The sequence below is a fragment of the Thunnus albacares genome, chromosome 19, assembly GCF_914725855.1.
Source record: "Thunnus albacares chromosome 19, fThuAlb1.1, whole genome shotgun sequence".
Classification (NCBI taxonomy): domain Eukaryota; kingdom Metazoa; phylum Chordata; class Actinopteri; order Scombriformes; family Scombridae; genus Thunnus; species Thunnus albacares.
In genome coordinates this window covers 22,729,363-22,749,007 of record NC_058124.1, presented here as the reverse complement: position 1 = coordinate 22,749,007, position 19,645 = coordinate 22,729,363, and the positions used below count along the sequence as shown (strand labels likewise).

General features: G+C 39.6%; 1 protein-coding gene across 2 annotated transcripts; it reads right to left on the bottom strand.

The window, feature by feature from the left end:
- On the bottom strand, window positions 1–19,033 carry sfpq (splicing factor proline/glutamine-rich). 2 transcript variants are annotated; one of them, XM_044335260.1, is made up of 12 exons: window positions 18,173–19,033; window positions 17,489–17,677; window positions 16,984–17,285; window positions 16,781–16,876; window positions 16,102–16,298; window positions 15,921–16,005; window positions 15,650–15,761; window positions 15,488–15,536; window positions 14,830–14,936; window positions 1,439–11,943; window positions 728–812; window positions 1–118 (listed from the first exon to the last, which is right to left on the bottom strand). In XM_044335260.1, the coding sequence occupies exons 1-10, from the start codon at window positions 18,899–18,901 to the stop codon at window positions 11,833–11,835; spliced, it is 1,977 nt and encodes a 658-aa protein (XP_044191195.1). In that variant the 5' UTR covers window positions 18,902–19,033; the 3' UTR covers window positions 1–118; window positions 728–812; window positions 1,439–11,832. The 2 variants fall into 2 exon arrangements, with proteins under 2 accessions (XP_044191195.1, XP_044191196.1); XM_044335261.1 differs by having other exon boundaries at window positions 1,439–1,488.
- Window positions 19,034–19,645: the final 612 nt, after the last annotated feature.

The following is a 19,645-nucleotide window of genomic DNA, read 5'->3' as shown; positions in this document are numbered from 1 at the left end:
TCAGGTTTATATTTTTTATTTAGAAACTTCAAAGTAAGAAAAGTGCATCCATCCTCTGGACTGCAGACTGTTTGTCCTCTGCTGGTTGCCTCCTGCTACTGCATCACAACCTGCAGCTCTGCAAAAGAAAAAGCAGAATAGATTAATTTATTTATTGGAGATTATTTAAAGGACCAGTGTGTAGGATTTAGTGGCAACTTGTGGTGAGGTTGTAGATTGCAGCCAACTCGATACCCCACCCCTCCCCTCACCCTCCCTTCACCCTCCCCTTCTAAGCATGTAGAAGAACCTACAGTGGCCACGAAACATGCGAAGGGCACTCTCTAGAGCCAGTGTTTGTTTGTCCATTTTGGGCTACTGTAGAAACATGATGGCCTCCGTAGAAGAGGCCCTGCTCCCTCTGTAGATATAAAGGGCTCATTCTAAGGTAGTGAAAACACAATGATTCTTATTTTCAGGTGATTATACACTGATTAAAACGTACTCATGAATATTATATTCCATTTCTGCCAAGTCTGTTCTGCTAGATGCCACTAAATTTTGCACACTGCACCTTTAAAATCCTATTATTCTGGTCAAACTGTAGTCTAAAATACAACATATGTGACAACCTATTTAATACAAGACATTTCCAATAGTTTCTACATTTCTTTACTGTTAATGTGACAAACTATTTTTATGACAGATATATTTCACAACTGTGTCTGAATGATGAAGAGGAACTAACATGGAGGTCATCCTGGCGTCACCACAGTGCGGTGGCTCGGTCTCCTGCAGCTCTGGCATTTTATCAGATATCAGTCTTCATTTACCTACAGAACAGGAAGAAAAAGAGAAAGGACAGATGGTTATCTAGCTACACCGAACCAACATGAAATGTGTTTCTTTAAAATAGTGAGACAAGATTTTGTATTTTTTAAAAGGCCCTGCAAACCTGCACAGGTGTTTTCTATTATCATGATTGGTTATGTCATGTTCATGTCATATCAATTACTGGAATTATGATTTTCTGACTAGTATAGAAATCAAACATTTTGTTCCCATGATGACATTTCTCTTTTCGTGTTGTCATTATGGATATTGAATGTAGATTGATGAGGGAAAAAATTAATTTAAATGATTTAAGCATAAGGCTGCAACATAAACTGTGAAAAGGGGTCTGAACGTTTTACACGCTGTGAGCTTCAGATTAACTTTAAATGCATTTTTGCACAAAATGGCTGTGAACACTGTGGATTTTGGCCTCATCACTTTGGCCAAAGCACATTTGATGGAGATCTTTTAAAAGCTAGTATGAACAGGAAATTGAGATAAATATCAAGGACAGACTACACAGGCTCACAGAGTCCTGAGTATGGGTCTAATCAGGCCCATGAGTTAGTAGAAGCTTTAAAAGAACAGTTTATATAAAAAATACCGGGTCCTCCTGAAACCTTACCGTGGGGTTAACGGTGTGGACTCTCAGCCTCCTTCGACTGGTCGAGGCTCCTGTGGCGAGAGACAAACAATGAGAGCCTGACAGTGAACTGGTCAGCATCACTCAGACATTACTGATTTGAAGTTGCCATCCTTAAAAGACAAAATGACAACCTGTGCTTCTATATGTACTGTATGTGTGCGTGTTGTGTGTGTGAGCAGTGACCAACTAGAGATTAAAAGAAAACCAAACACGTTTCAAATAGAGGTTATGATATGAACATGCATTACAAGTACACAACTGTTAATGTGTATGTCATTGTGAGGAGAAGTACAAATATGTAGTATGAGTTGTGTGACAAAGTTCATATACAGGTAGAGTTTTAGAAAAAGGCATCTCAGCAAACTGGTTCATTTGTTCAGAAACTGCAGGGGGGACGAGACAAATTAATGACGACGACGTTCATCACTGATGCAATCCTCGGGGAATGTAATTCTGTTACAAAGCCATGTGAGCTTGACTTCGTACTGACACATCAGGGGTGTTGCTGCAAAACCCCAAACAGAGCTGGAGCTGTTCCATAACAGGTGAGTAACCTTGTACAGAGGTAGACTTGGTCATTTGCTGTGTCAGTCTTGCAGACTTTGGGCAGAGCCCTTTTATTTAGACGAGGCCGTCAGAGGCCACAAGGGTAATTCTGGCATCACACTCTGAGACGGGACGTAGAAGAGTTTAGCCAATCAGGACTGAGGACTTAGAAAATGGATCACAGTGCAGACAGATACATCTCGACAGCCTCGAAGGCTCGATTCATTGTGTTGGCTGAACAGTGTAGTTTCCTCTTGAACAAGGCTTGTCAGAGCTTGTGAGAACCATAAACTCCAGGTACCACGGTCCTTTACAGCTACAAGACAACTCTACATACAAGCAACAGAAGGAAAAATGCCACAGTCATGATGTACTGTACTTTTTCAAAATGGCTGGCTGGTCACTGGCATGATATGGCATTCAAGTGAAACAGGCAGAACGACAAAATATGAGCAGTAAGAGGTACTGAGTACCAAGAGGAGAGGGGAAAGGAAAGCAAGTGCTGTTTTCAGCTCATAACTGAAGCACTGAGTGTAGTAAACCCATTACTGAAGAACTGTTCAGGCGAGCACTACTGCAAAACTTTAAGATATGAAGTAAGCAGCATTTCAAAGTTCATACATTTATTTTCTCTGGTACATACGTGTCACATTATACATCTGCTCTACAAACCTCTTCAGTGTTATGAACAAAAGAAAACTGTAATTTCAATGTCTGTTCAGTTTGAGGAGTCTACAAGTTACCAGTGAAGTGTTGAGATCTGTGGCTGTTTGTGAGGCGGTGATAAAAAACTCCGTAACCAACTACTAAACTGAGACTGTTACAAGGGTTTAGCAGATTTTAATACATAATCAGTATTTTTCATTTTAAATAGCTGCTTTATCTGTTACATTTGACTCTGGTTTAAAAATTAAGTGCAGAGTGTAGACAATTTGCAAGGTGCCAAGCAAATAAAGTTTACAGCTCTTAACTGAAGAGACAGATGTTGTATGTAAAGTATAGTGAGACTCTCCAATCAAACACCAACAGCCCTATCAAATATATCTATGAATTTGAGCTCCAAATACATGAAAATCTAGTTCATGAACTGAGGAAACCAATCATCATCCGTTTGAGTTGAAATATTTGCATTTGTAAACAGAAAGATGAAATCCACCCCAAACCCCGTCTACACAAAACGCACAAAAGTCAAAGGTTGTGGAGCAAAGATTAAGGTACAGGCACAATGCGTGGCGCATGTGTCTGACTATTAATATGTTTTTTTTTTTTATTATTTTCTACAATCCCACCCAGAACAACCCAGATAGTATGAGACACACTTCACTTCCGAACTGCAAAGACACCCCAACCCAATACCATAAATTCATGTTCATAGTAAAGACATTGTTCAGCCAGAGAAGAAGAAGGTCAGGAATGATGATAACAGACGGTGCAACTGCTGTAAACAAAACTACCAACTAATACAAATTTTGCATAGTTTATCAGAATTAAATGTTTGACTGCTTCAGTAATTCTTGACTACTGTGCTCTTAGTTTTTTTTGTTAGTTTACTAATTCGGGACAAATTGGTTTGAGGTGACAGTTTTTAGATCATACTTTTCAAAATATAGTGTTTCTGGAGATGACAAAATCTTCAAAATGTGGCTTAAAGTAATAAATGTGTAAAATATGATAAATATATGAATATGAAACATGAAAAAACTACAATAACTGAGAATTTTGTGCTCTGCACCATTGCTTAAAGAGAAAGTTGACAGTTTAAGACGTAAGATAGACACAAAGAAGAGAAAACCAAAGAGCTTCTTTATAGCTTTTAAGTAGAAACTGCTGTCACATGAGCTGGGCGTCATTGTTGCACACAACCTGCCTTTTTGCACTGCAGATCACTTTTCAAATATAACAAAAGGTTCCAAAAGCAAAACCATCACAGAAATCAGCAGAGCATGAATGGAAAAAACTACTGAAATACCTAAAGAGGAAGACAGTAATGACCATTGGTTCAAAATTTAAACTTCCTAAAGAAAATTTTGCTTTTGCACTTAAAGCGATTCCAAAAAAATTGAACCCAGATACACTTCCGAGTCCATTATTTGCTTTTAAAACATTTCGTGTCAGGTTTCAGCACTATATTCCACACATCGGTGGTTGGAAACTGTAGTGTTGAACCAGTGACTCAGCCGTCCATACATAGTTTGTTTCATGCATACGTACATAGAAGCCAAGTACTACAACCACACACACACACACACTGCACGGGCTATAATGCTTTGCCACACCCACACACAAAAAGGGTAGAGGAACAAAGATCTGCACTGTGATGCCATTCTTTAAAAGTGTGATGCCAGAAGCCCTGTAAATGTCACCTTGAGCAGTGACATGGTTTGAGAGGACAGAGAGAAGAGTTAAGATATGGGAGAACTGTGCATCTTGTATTATAAACATGGATGGGACACTTACCTTACTTGTTCAGCTGATCTGTGTAAGCATACCTCTGGCTGCAGTGCAAACAAGTCCAGGCTTTACTGTCCACTGACTTCTGCAGAACTACTCATCGTCAATGTAACCCAATTGCAGAGAAGAGCCTCTACTGTGGACTGGGGCAGCCTGTCTTTGACAAGCTGGCTGACAGCAGCTAACACACCTCTCATTTTCCCAAAGACATGAAACACACACAATCACACAGCACAACACGCCACTCTTTTTTTCCCCAAACGCAAGGTTACAGACTTCATGGGACTTCCTGCCTCAGGTAGTTTGGTGAATAGAGGAGGCGAGGTCTAGTAGTGTAGTTTTTCCATCAAGAGTTTTTCACAAAAGAGAAACAATATTGTTGGGGTGAGGTTGTGGTGCAGGGTTAATAAATGCCATGAGGCTACCTTTGAACAAAGCTCGACTTGGAACTTCTCTTTATGTCAGTGTCAAAGCTTTGATTTCCACTCTTCTGCTAATAAGGCAAAGTCAAAATGTGTTGGCAATAGGGGACATCCCTGTTCCAAACCTCTATAATATTGTTTTTTAGTAGTATGTTCGGTGCGCTTCATTACACTTTTAAAAAAATCTGACAAAGAAGTTCTATTTACGAATTTAAATGTCCAAGCTGGATGCCATTTTGATTCCAATAAAGTCAAAATGTGTTGGGTAAATAGGGGACTTCCATGTTCCGAACCTCTGTAATATTGTTGAGTGGTTTGTTAACTGTGCTTGAAGTTACATTTAAACAAATATTAACTAAGAAATTCTATTATGAATGTGAGCGTTCAAGGTGGTTGCCATTTTTATTCCAATGACAAAATCAAAATGTATTGGAAAACAGGGGACATCCCTGTTCTGAACTTCATTAATACACAGTAGTTATTTTGTAATCAAATTAAGTGTGCTAGGCGAGACCTTTTCCATTGAGTGAAATGGAAAAGGTATTTGACAAAGGCTTAGAAATGGATCCAGTGTCATTGATTTTGGGCTTCCCAAGTGGAAATATAACTACTGTAGCTAGCAAAAGGTTATAACATTCTTACTTTTGCTGCTTAAAAAAATTACAGTGGACTAATGATTAGGGCCCTTCTATTAAGGGCTAGTGTGAAGTTTTATTTGAGCTGGTTCCTTTGGAATATCTTATAAGTATTCTACACAACAAAACAGATAAGTTCTAGCAGCCCTATCTGAATTATCTTGGACCTGATTTTTCTTCCATTATTTTACAAGGAGTCTTCTGAACCTGAACTCTGTGACTTACCTGCAATATAGGCCATTTCCTGTACATGTTTGGGAACTGAGCTGTTTTGTTTTATTATTGCTTGTCTTATATAAAGAAATATATGAAAAAAAGAAAATCCAATAAATATATTGGTAAAAAAAAAAGTATGCTAGGCGCCACCATTAAACAAATTTTGACAAAGAACTTCTCTTAAAGAATGTCTGCATCAACGATTTGATTTTTTTTTCAAAATGTGTTGGAAATAGGGGATATCCCTGTTCCAAACCTCCGCAATATTGTTACTGTGTAATATGTGAAGTGCACTTGACCTTACTTTTAAACAGATCTTATGAAATTCTATTTAAGAGCGTTACTGTTTACGATATGATTTCTTTTACTTAAATAATGCAGAGTCATGTGCTTGCAATGTGCAACAGGGGAAAATGCCTGTTCCAAACCTTTGGAATAAAGCTACCATGCAGTATGTTGAGTGTGCTCAGCACAGTGAGTTCAATCACTTCTACTTGTGCCAGAAGAATGGCCAAATGTTAACATGTCCATCTTCCAACTTTCAAACAGAAGCTACAGAGCAACCACCTATCATCATCAATAATGGATCCAAGGTTTTCAAAATTATTTGGTCCTCGAAAGCGACTGCTTCTCCACTCCAACAGAAGCTAAACGTAACCTCAGCTGAATGTTTAAATTGCTAAATCTGTGGTTACCACTGACTTTGAATTTCTTGGTATGGAAAGTTCCTTCTCATAGTCCAACACCTTTAAAGATGGTCAAACCTGTTAAAGAAAACAAATTGTACACAACACCAACACACAGACATAACATTACAAGTTTTCAAATTTAAACGCAGGTCCAATTGTATTACAAAATCCAGAGTATTTCAAGTACTGATTTGCAGGATGTTCAGATGCTGCTTGGAGAAGGAAAATCGATGACATTGTTTTTACACTAGCAAACCCTAAATTAACCTGATATTATTTAGTAATACATTGCCTAATTTCAAATTCCACATCAACTTACTTTACACCAATGGTACGTTACATAAGTAATTAAAGCTTTGCGAGATCTTTATTCACCTTTTAATTTTTACCGTCAAGGTACAAAAAATATACCTGAATATCTTACTCAAGTGTTGGCGGGTATTTACCTTTTCCCTCTTATTTTCAATTTGCTATGTGACAAAGAAGAATTACTTCAAGGGGATACATTTTAATTAGAAAATCCAAGTGTTGTCCAAAAAGTCAGCCTCTTGCTATTTACAAAAGAGCACTACATAAAGAGTGGTCAAGCTAAAAATTTCTTGTCCATCTTGATAAAGAGAGAGAAGACTCTTCCAGGAATAAAGCAAATCTGGAATAACCCTCAAGGGTGATCTTGGCCAAGGTATATACAGATCCCCAGTCAGCTGTTCCATGAATAGTTAGCTTTAGATGGAGATCTGAAAAATAAATACACAGGCAGTGTTCCACAAATTCAGCGGTTGTAAACAAGTGCAAGAAGAAATTTGGCACTTGACACCGACCTGGTTCTGTAGACTACAATGGGCCTTCTTTACACAGTCTATTCCCACAAGTTTTGCAACTACTGTATGCCTTTCAATATTAGGTAAATCAGTTATTAGTGAAATTGATGACTGCAGTATGATAATCAAGAAAATAATAAAATTCACTGATCCCCACCACTTGACTTTTAGCCCCAAGAGCCAAATATCATTTCTATTTTCTACAAATGGGCATTGGATATGCAAGTGCCACCTAATGAAACATTCGGGGATCTGCATTTATATTACCAAATTATATGAAAGATTTCTACAAAATCCATTAAGTTGAAAATTCAAAAAAAGTCAGCTATGCTCTTGTGTTCATAAAATATTGAAGGTTTACCAGTGTGATAGTTTATCTACAGGTTTCATAGGAACTTGTCATGCTTGACGAACATGGCTAAATTGGCATTATGCACCAACTTCCTATCCGTAGTACACCAACTCATTTAAATATATGTTGACGACAAATGGCAGCCTTTTTCCAAACCTTTTTTATGGTTCCTTTGTAAGCTTTTGCACAGTGCCAGCTGAATGTTACTAACTTAGGACTCAAGTCCAGTGTTTAGGTCTCTTTGCACAAGCATTCTTGAGTCCTTGCTATACAGCAACAAATTCCTTCCATAGTCCATAATCTTTAAAGCTGGTCAAACCTGTTAAAGAAAAAATGTACATAACACAAACACACGTAACATTTCAGATAAACACTCCATGATATCTAATAACATTACCAAATTCATCGAAGTGGATGAAATCCTCTATTTTGCAGTGATGTCAGCTGTGCGGGATTCTCAAAAGCTACATAAACCAGGAAATTTTACTGGGTAATTGTTATGACTAAGCAAAAATTCTTTAATACCCTTTTAAATTTAAAGCCATACAGAGTGAAATCTCTCTCTGTACACAAAAGTAACACTGTAAGTACTTGAATATGTAATTTGTCTTGAGGTCTTAACTCCAATGTTTCGACAGTATTCCCATTGTTTTTCAAATGCTATTAGACAAAAGAAAATATCATGGGATAGAGAATCCAATTGATATCCAAAATGCTGTCCAACATTGGACTACAACTGTTTAGAAAAGAATACGTATGTGACTCCAAAGGTAAGCTGGAAAGCCACTCATCATTCATCTTGACAATGTGAAAAAGAATGTTGTGTGAGGAAAAAAAAAAAAAGTCAGAAAGTACACTGATGTATGTTGCTAATCTGAGGACAAAAAATGTCAATACACCACCAATAGTCCACATGATGTCAGAATCAAGCCAGTTCTTCAGGAAAATGAACACTGTGGACTACAACTGGATTTGCTTCATTTATCAAGCATATTTTCCATTTCCTTAACATAAATGCAGTAAAATGCAACAAGTATACTAGTCAAGATTTATGACAGTTAAGTTAAAGTTGTAATTTATATAAGATTACTTACACTCATGGTTTCAGCCCGTCTCCACCTACCACACAACTCTGAAAATGCTTGCTGAGGCAAGACAGTGAATGAAAGGAAGGTTTCCAAAGTTTTGATGCCAAAGATGCCTCCATTGGGGTGGGGCCAGAGCAAAAATATGAATTTCAAATGCCATCATTAAGTGACATCAACAGTTAGGGTTTTGAGCTTTTTTTCTGTCGTATGATACCAATTTAAAATGTTAACATTAAAAATGTGACTCATTATTTAACAGGCATCTTATCATTTTTACAGAGTCACAGATCACAATCTGTGATCCAAACGTCAAAATCCCCCAATCAAAATTCAAAACAGGTTTGAAAATGTTACTTAAGGTACTTAATTCCAAGCATCAAGTTCCTGGGTAGAAGACAGCCATGATGTGTGTGTTTAATATGGTTGTTAAATGTTCTGTTTTCTTTTGATAGTTGGTCCTTCTTGTAATTTTGCCACAGATCATATTAATGCAACTGCAGATAAGCACATCTCCTGAAATGCAGAAAGGTACTGCTGAATATATTTCAATAATGATATGAGGCAGTTTTAGAAGTTGTGTTGGTTGTCAAAGGTTGACCTCCCCTCCCCCCCATATCTCAGCCAGATTATGGGGAGAATCAACAAAATGAAAGCACTGCAGTAGCCCGCTAGGGCTCATCTGTTACCAACAGAGGGCGCGTAGAAAAACATTGTTTCAGACATATGGCTGGTATGTGCCTCCAGCCAGACAATGCATCTGAGCAACACAAAGAAATTCAACTGCATAATGTTAAGCAGGGTTTATACATTATTAAACCAAGAAAACTAACCAGTCAGTAACAAAAATGGAAACCATCGGCAGAGATGAGCCACAACTTCCACTGCAGTGCAGGTCATCTCCATGCAGTTTTCACTGGTTACAAGTCAGCCAGGACTATGCCATGAAAATTGAGACTGGAATCTCCTGTGGAGTGATGTTCTTGTCTTCTTGAATGCGGTACCACTTGTGGTTGTTAATACGGCTATGTTTGCCGACTTATATCACATCTGTGTCAGGTACGCACAACATATTACTGAAAAGTCATAAAGGAGCACAAGTCACTTTGACATCCGTCTGAGGAGAGGTCTGTTTCTTGGTTGTTTTTTGTTTTTTAGCTAAATAAAGATGTTGGTCTGACATTTTCATCCACATACATTAACAAATTAGAAACATATTTGGTTAAATTCCTGCTTATCATGCTTTTAAAACTGACCACTTTGGGCCTCTGTCAGTAATGTTAAGTCAGACGTACTCATGCCAACAGAATATTTAACTACAGCATGGAAATTTACTTCACTTCCATCAGTAAAGACTTCCTTAGGTGTTCATTTCCAACTCTACAGACTTCTGTTGTACCCAGAAATAATTCACAACTGAAAATGACTACGTTTACATGCAGATTTGTAACGGATGCCAACTAACATAGCTATTGTTTATTGTTCATGTTTATTAGCTATTTAAGGAAATGAGGTTATGGGCCATTGCGTTTCTGCTCAACTCCTCTACTACTAAGCATCAGTTGCCTGAGACTAAAAAGCATAATGTCCTGTTATCCAACAGGAAGATAATGGCCAACACAAACCAGGTAATCAAGGCATAATAAGTAGCCCAGTAGCAACTGGGTTGCGTCATTACAATTAATATCTCATCACAAAAAAAAAAAAAAAAGTAATTCAGCTCCATAAAGGCAGAGACACTACAAGGAACTGTTGTTTCGATGCCCTTAGTCCATCTACTACAATATCAATGTGCTTGTAGCTTGTGAGAGGATATTAAAGTGCACGCACATAGCAATCACTTCTAATGTGAATGCAGATTTCACTGCATGTAATCTTCAAGTGGCAACCTGTTTGCATAGCAGAGCTCTTGCTGCTTTAAATGTGCAACAAGGGTGAGCGTGGTTTATTATCATGGTTGCTATATATTAAGACTGCATGTAAACGTAGTCGGTAACTCCAGCCTCCAAGCATGCACACAGACATACACAATGTGGACTAAATATGTGATATTAGTTGAACGTAATCGTACGTAAACAAGTGTGTGCCCAGCTTGGTTACCCACAACCACACACACTCTACCACATGCTTTCTTAAAGGTTCTATGTGTAGTATTCCTGCTTTCCTGAAGTATGACTGTAAAAGAGTTACTGGATACCAGTGAATGAAACAAGTAAATGAACCCGGTAAAATATGGAAAATAACTCCATAGGGCTCCATTTCATCTGTGGTGTGAAATTGCAATATTATGTATTATGAATATATAAGTCTTTCCACCTCCTGTAATGCAATCATAAGTACTGGGTGTAACATCACAAAAGGTGCTAAAAATCTGTCATTTCACATTACCAATGTCACCAATTACTATGTTGCTCAAAATATCAAATTTTGACAAAGCACTACCAACAGCAGTTTTACAATACTGCCTGATTGAAACTGGTATTTGCGAGTTATCCCATTTGTATTTATTTTGGTTTCTACAGGGAAGGAAATGGAAAAATGGAGGAGATGGTGGAGCATTAGCGAACATAGCTTGAGGCAGAGCAATGCCTTGGTTTTTAGATTTTGTTAAACACATAGCTGAACAAAAGATGTCAGGATTGTGGCAGAGATAACACATAGACCCTTTAAGAGCTAATGTGGAAAATCTATCCACATTCTTTTCCTGAGTGTGAACAACCAATTGTTGGACTTTGGTTGTTTTTGAACAATTCAGCTTTTAAGAATAAATGTTAAAGGTTTGTCCTGATAGAACCAATGTTTCTTTATTATAATACATGCTTTGACTCCAAATGTATGGCACAAAACACAGCCATAGAAAGTTGAGAAAAATTTTACAGTTATCACTTCACGACGACTCACAGATCATAATACATCTAGAAAAGTAAATTATACAGGGGTTAAATAGAACTAACGGATCACACGAGTGTGACCTATCTTTCCATACTACTGACAATACAAAATAAATGAAAATATTGACTTTGTAATAAAAAGAGAAAAAATTGTCAGGCTAAAACGTAGCAACATTTTAAACTTAAATACAAGAAATGTAGCTCAACATATTTGTTTTGGAGACTCTATACAAATAGTGCTGCTAAGAGCATCAAAGGGAAGCGTTTAAAAACGGGGTTTCTTAGTTGGACCATCAAACTCCTCGCGGACCCTGCCGTACCCAGGGTTACCAGGACCCATTCCCCTAGGACCGCCTGGGGCGAAGCGCTCATTGCGCTATGGGGGTCAATTTGCCCATGGAGGCAGATAGGAGGGTGGGGAATTAGGAATGGGATGGCGTCAGTGCACAAGCACAAAGTTCATGTCCATATGGAGATGTATAAATAGGTATGGCAATAGAGGGTTTTTATATTTTGAGCAGATTTACAACAAAACCAGCAGGAGACGCATCCGAAGAAACCGTTCGTTCCAATATGAAGATCCACAGGTGCCACAGGTTACATACGGAAAAGGAAGAGAGGGTAATGCTTTCGTTAGTCAGTGCCTACCTAGTACGGTCTCTCCAGTGCATGCCAAGATTAGGCTTTAGTCCTTATTGATTATCAGGTCTAGCATTTGTAAATGCTAACCAAATTTACCTCTTTATGATCATTGACTATGGCAACAGATAAATGCCCGAACCTCTTTATGAATGAGGTATTTACAAAATATATCTATGATTCATGTTTCCTTAGAAATTTGGAAAAATGTTAAAAAATATGGAATGTGTCAGTGTTACAAACTCTGAATTAACTGAATTTCAAGAGTTTCCTGAAAAGAAATTATGGTCTATCAATCTGTGGTCCAAATGACACAGAACCCCTTATGGCACTTGATTAAATGGACTATGTTTCCTATTATGTCCAGTATCTAGAAGTACAGGGACTGTACTACAAATACATGTGTGGAAATAAAGACTTGGGCAGAACAAAATTAACAACATTACAAGACATTCAGCACACATTTTCCAACCTTTTTCAAGGAAGCAATTTGGTTAACAATATGCACTTTAGGGCTGCCCCCGACTAAAGATTTTCCTGGTTGACTAGTTGTCATTACTATTCGTCATTAGTCGACCAATCGTCGCACATTTAAGGTCAATATATATATTACTTATCTAGGCTATCTAACGTTAGAATGACTATGCTAATTGGCTAACGTTACTTGCGTGTTTCAAATGATAGGTCATGTTTGAAGTTGATGAAAGATAGGCGAATGTTTGCAAGTCACCTTCTTGAGGTTGTCCTTTACTCTCTCAAAATGATCCCACACTTTGGATTTCCTGTCTGACATAGTAACGAATAACCGCAGGGACCAGGCGTGTAAACGCGAAAGTCTGTCCCTGACTGGCTAAGTGTCACCACTTCCTGTGTTAAATTAAAAGCCCTCTAGCATTTCATACATGGTCCATCTAGCAGGTTTTCACAATTTTGACAAGGCGCAGCTCCCGAATGGGTTTTTTTTTCCTCCTTTGACCAACCGACCAATGAAAACTTGGTCGACTAGACTCTTCTCGTCGACTAATGTTTGGTCAACTATTAGGGAGCAGCCCTAATGTGCTTCATATGCTAATTCGGCAAGTTTTGCCAAACTAGAATTATGTGAGAAAGAGTAAATGTCTCAAGGACAAAAATCCAACAATGGAGAGCAGCTTTGATTTACGACACAAGGCTACAATGAAACAATATAAGTAGAAATAGAATATAAAATGTAGATGATGACTGTGTCTGAGACTGGATATACTCAACATCAACCTGCTCAGCCAACTAAATTATTGTAAATTAATTTTAAGACTTTTACTGAGCTTCACTTTCAGGTGTGACTTTAAAATTTAAGTGCATCAAGGTGCACACTTAATGCAACTTTGTGGACTGTTGCATTGCCAACAGCAAACAAGATTTTTTTTCCATTAGGCTTAAACCTAAAAAAACATTTTCTAAGTAAGTATTCCAAAAATCAGTTTAAGAGAAAATGCTGCTTTAAACCCAAAAAACTGAATAATGCCAAGCTAATATTTGCATGAGTAAACATAATTGGTTGATTTATCAAAAGCTACAAATGTGTCGCGCAAACAATTTCAAATACAAAAATTCAATAAGTCAGAGTATATACAGCAAACATATACCATTTAAATTTCATATTTAAGAATAAAGCCTGATAAAAATGTATTGCGAAAATTATTTTCATTGACGACCTACAGTGTTAACACACATCTAGCCACTCTGTCAACTGTAATTGTACCAAGCAAACACTGGGACTACAAGCCTGCCAGAGGCATAGATCTCCAGCTGTACATGAAATTAGAACTTTCATAGTCCAGTATTCACCTAAACACAAAGTCACAAGGCTGTGCCTGCCCCCATCAATTAATCCTGCAGTGATCTATAATTTCAGAATTTTTGGTTCATGATTTAATGCCTTAGACCATCAACCTGCACTAAATGGACTATAAATGCACACATACAAAAAAAAAGTTTGATAAGGTAATAGTTGGTCCAGAAGATGGACTAAAACCCTACACAAAAAAGGAGCTTTACACAGGATTTCACACTTCCACCCAAAAATACAGCCTGTTCATATACAGCTTGATTTCTTCTCATGACGGATGATGCTTGAAACTGCTCGCACTGCATGGAAAAGTGATTTAAAAGGGTACATAAGCACAATGTCAACAGTTAAAGTGAATAAAAACACTGGTTGGTGAAATTCTGCTTCCGGTCAAGAAAAAGTGCCTGTCCAGCTCACATGAGACAGGGCTTGCAATAGCAGTCCACTACACAAAATGTGTGAGAAGAGAGTAGAGCCACTGAAGTCTGTCGAGAGCACACTGGTGAACAATATATGATTTAGTGCAGGTTGATGGTTTGTTAGCTGGAAGCGGTAAACTCTGGTGAATATAACTGAGGGGGCTTGGCTTGCCATTGAAAAAAAATCCTATCAGGCAGGCAGCATATCTGTCGCAGTCAACAAACAGCAAGCCACTCGGAGACAGCTGGGAACACAAATCATTGCTTAGCCACCTGGCCTTCAAGGTTAAAATCAGCTGGGAGACTTTCCAGCAAAAGGGAAAGCCAGACACAATGTACATCAACTACTGATCTTCCACAAAGTGGGATACATTACCATTTCGTTGTTCATCAAGCCTCCAGAAGATGGTCCCATTCCCTGTTGTCCCTCAAAGCTCAGTCCACCCATAGGAAACTTCTGGTTGGACCCACCGAAGGGCATATCTAACAGGACACCATAATAAGTCAAGTACCCATACTTTAAATTGACATATAAGACAAAATACTAATATCAGTTGAGTCACATCAATTGACAGCAAGGCTTACCTAGTATAATTATAAAGGAAATACTACAATTACATTTAAAAAAGGAAATCAAACAACTGTTTAACAGAGAAACTACCTGGGTGCAGTATTCGAAATAAACACTCCTTTGCCAGTTCATTTAGTCCACTTAGCTAAAAGTAACGCAGTGTGATACTACAGCCCTGTAATAAATCCTACCTTTATCAAAGTTATAATATTAATTTTGTTGAAGATGTTTGAAAGAGGTGCTGATTTAACTTTATGATCAGTTTAGAGGCCATAGCTTGTGGAGCTGTTTAATTGTATTTTGTTATACTGACAAGTGTTTCTAATATTTAGTAAATGATCACTGAGAGTCATTAATTTACATTGAGTGGAACCCACTCTTGGTACCTTATTTTTTTCCTTTGTGATCTTCATGGTCTTAAAAAATTAAATAATCTCAATTAAATAAAGAGTAGATAACTTACCACCCATTCCCAATCCTCCGCCGGAACTCATTCTCATCTCTCTGTCCCTCTGTAATAAGAAAACAGACAATAACCATTAAACCGGACAACATATGATAATCAATACCTCATTTACTCACTTCATTACATGCATGGCATATGTTTTGTTCCTATTTAACTCACATCCATGAAGTTGCCCATTCTGTAGTTCTCCTCACGCTGGCGGCGCATCTGTTCTTCCATTTCTCTCTTGCGAAGCATCTCCTCCTCTCGCCTGCGACGCTCTTCCTCTTGTCTTTTCACAAAGGGGGAGAAAAAAGTCAGACACAGAGCAGCTGTAAGGTATCATCCATGGACAGGGGAAAAAACAAATATTGTGTTTATAAGAAGATGCCATGGTGACCAACATCTCTCTCAATCAACAACCAAACAGAATTCTGTTGAACATAAATACCTCATCTGCATCTCCTTCCTCTTTTGCATCTCCTGACTGTGCAACTCCTCCATGCGCCTCAGTTCTTCTTGTCGCCTCAGTAGATCTGCAAGGAAACGCGAAACCGGTTTTAATTGTGGATCTTCAACATTAGATGCACCAAATCCTTCCCACAGAAAAAGCTGCATACCACAGTGCTTACCTTGTCTGAGCAGGTTGGCCTGGTGTTCGTGGTAAGCGTCCTCCATCTCGCTCTCAAGCTTCTCGCGGGCCTCACGCATGTTCTTCTCCACCTGGTCCCTCTGCTGTTTCTCCATTTCATCGAGCGACTTCCAGCGCTTGGAGTATTCGAATTCGAAAGTGCCTGGACGAGCAAAGCGAGGGGGTTCCTCCCGCTCTCTATGGACAAAATCAGCAAAGTATACAGTACGTTATGCTTGCGCGATCGTATTTGCACCAGGGTTAAAAAATAAAGTAGTAGCAATGGCCATGTCAAATGAAAACACCACAATTTCTTTTAACAGTACAATAATTCGTTTTCAGTCTATCATTAGTCAGTGGGGAGTTTAAGGCTACTTTCTTACTCCCCCCCTTGACTCACACAGGTTAACATCTGCCACTCCACATAGCAGATTGACTTTTAACAGCTGCAAACCTTGAACCACCTCCCCCACTACCACTGCAAAACCCCCACTTGCACATTACACCATCTGCTGCTCAGAAAACCATTTGCACAATAAAGATGAAAAGGGGAGTCAATACAACTGGTCACCCTTTATCAGCTGTCTTCAATCTAATGATTAGACATCTCATCTGACAGCATTGCATCGACTTAACAGAACGATACAAAACAAGGAAAAGGAAAAAAATGGTGTGCTTACGCTTGATATCTGGGGTTCTTCTGTGCCAATTTCTCTGGAAGACCATCTTCATCATCAAACTGGTCAAGAGGCTCCACAATAACTGGCCTGGGTGACCTGAACGGGATCACATAAAAGGAAGAGGAATAAGCAAAGTCTTTTATGGTGGTGTACTGACTGATGATGTTCAATGCAAATGTGTGCCTTCCAAACTCTGAACTTACGCTGTGAGCAGGAAGACGCCCTCATTGCATCGATCCAGGGCCTTTCTGGCAGCGGGTTTGGAAGCGAACTCAACAATGCCCCTGCCTGTGGATCGCCCACGGTCATCTACAATGACGATGGCCCTTTCAACCATTCCAAACTGTGAGAAAGCTTCTTCCAGGAGCTCGTTAGAAACAAACGGTGACAGGTTCTTCACAGACAGAGCTGCAGAGTGTGTGGCAAATCGGACACGCAGGGGTCTCCCTTTCATTGGTGTATCATCTAACTCTGCCTTTGCTATCTCTGCGAGTGCACGGGACTCCTGCAAGAAATCAAAAAATATTTAGGGATTCATTCATCCCAAGTAAGCAGCATTTCACTATTTTAACTTGGTTAATTTAATGATTAGCTGCAGTATCTCAGTCGGTCGATGTAAAACTGAACCTCAGTTACTGTAGCAATTATTACTCCAACACCACAACTATGATACTCGTGTCCATCTCGACACTGGATAAACAGTCTTACCAATCGGATGAACCCGAAGCCTTTGCTTTTGTTGATGAAGACCTCGCTTGGCTCTCCATATTTTGCGAACAGCTTCCTGAACTCGTCCTCCGTGATGTCGTTGGGCAAGTTGCCGATGAACAGGCGACACCGCTGTGTGTACGTCTTCTCCCCGGGTTTCAGCAACATGGACAGTGTCGCCCTGAATTCCTGTTTTTATTGATAAACAAACAATATGGATTTGAAATCTCACTTCTACGCCAAACCAAATTATTTTATTTAGATTCAGACGACAAAAACACACAGAGGCCCTTTGAGAACAAAAGAGAAAAAGCTAACGAAAATGTGTCTAGTTTTTTGTGGTAACGTTAGCGTTCATTCATGCCTTCGTCTCCCTGGCCAAACCGCCCATCCCCCATCAGCTCCGTGTGCTGGCAGGAAAAAAAAAAAAAAACTTGACCTACATTTTGAGGTAAATCTTCGGGCAACTAACAAACACGCGGAAAGCCGCTGTACATCGGCGCTCACCAAATACTACACACTACATTACCTTTGTTTCATCAGATTTTACTATTATATGCAAATTTTGCGAATGCACGAGTTATACACAAGATGGCGGATAGCCGAGGTGACTAACGCTGGCTAACATCAATGAATGTCGACACATATCTGGGCAGAAAATGTGTCACAAGTAATACTACAGACCTTCGTTTGGCTTCCGTCTGCGTTGTCGTTTGAGGCCGATTCCTGGTCCTGTTTGGACTTGTTTTGAGTCCCCTGTGGTCCCGTCCTGTGGCCCTGTTGCGGACCTGTCTTCTGGCCTTGTTGCGGGCCTGTCCTCTGGCCTTGTTGTGGACCTGTCTTCTGGCCTTGTTGGGGACCCGTCCTCTGGCCTTGTTGCGGACCTGTCTTCTGGCCTTGTTGTGGGCCTGTCCTCTGGCCTTGCGGGGGCCCTGACTTGGGGCTCGGAAGCGGCTTCTGCTGTTGTCCGTTAGTATTACCTGCTGGTGATTTAAGCTGCTGGTTCTGGTTCTTGTTATCCTGGTTAGGCTGGGGAGAGGTCATGTTTGGTTTCGGCGGTGGTGACTGGATCTTCGGCTGGGACGCGGGGCTTGCCGGTGTCTGTTTCTCATCCTGCGCCGGCTTCTGCTGCTGCATCGGGCCTTTCATTGTGAGCGCCGGGCCGGGAGTCGGCGGAGGGATGATTGGTAATCCCTGGTTCTGCGGTGGCTTCTGGGGAGTCGTCTGAGCCCCCTGATGAGGAGGCCTATTAAAGTTATTTCCTCCCCTGCGATTTTGGTTCTGAAAAGGATGATTCCTGAAATTTGGGTTTCCCATCAACCCAGCCCGTATCGGGCCGCCGGGTCCACCTCCTCTGCGTGGCTGAAAATGATTCATCCCAAGGCCGCCGCGATTATTGTTAAATCGAGACATTGATTCTTTAATTACCGAAAAATATGATTAAAATAGCAAAAAACGGTCTAGCTTTGCTGCGTAACAGCCGCCTGCGCTTGTGTACTGCAGCTCGAACGTCTCAAAATGGCGATCAACGGTTGCGTAAAGAAGGGTCCTTCTTTCTCCAGCACAATGAGAGCCACCGGCACCGCTGATTGGTCCGCTGCTCAGCGGAAGGAGCGGCCACGGGCGTTTACAGTCTTTTCAAGGAATCGGTTCGTTTGGCCTCCTCCACTGAAACTGTTATACCTGGCTTTCTTTGTCCGCCCCCTCCCTCCCCATATGAACAAAAAGTCTGTCCAGCGTACTTTGTCTGAAATATTAAGACAGCTCACTTTGGGCTTGGCTTTGTACTTGTGATCTTATCGAGATTGTCACCTGGGTGCTTAAGATATACAACAATAACAATTTTCTACATTTGCCCAAATAGCTGTTCAAAATGAACCATTCGTTCAGCAGGAGCCTCAGCATTTACTGTCTTCCTGCTTCAGCATATTAATACCAAAAGACTAGTAGTGAAACAGTGCAAAACATGAAAATTGTTGTAACATTTATCTGAATTGGGCAGAATACCTCACTGTGATCAATGTCTATCATCGTGACTAAAATGATCAACTATTAATATTTAAGTCATCTGAGTAAACAGAGTTTAAATAATGAGTGTTCCTATTTTAACTCAACTTTTTGCTACCCTTTTGTACATTCTTTTTTATATTGGGTAAA

Coding starts and splice junctions, on each gene's coding strand:
- sfpq (XM_044335260.1), bottom strand. CDS start 18,901: ATGTCTCGATTTAACAATAATCGCGGCGGCCTTGGGATGAATCATTTT. Junction 15,762..15,920: donor AGGAAGGAGATGCAGATGAG/GTATTTATGTTC, acceptor CTTTGTGAAAAG/ACAAGAGGAAGAGCGTCGCA. Junction 11,944..14,829: donor GCTTGATGAACAACGAAATG/GTAATGTATCCC, acceptor TGACCCCCATAG/CGCAATGAGCGCTTCGCCCC.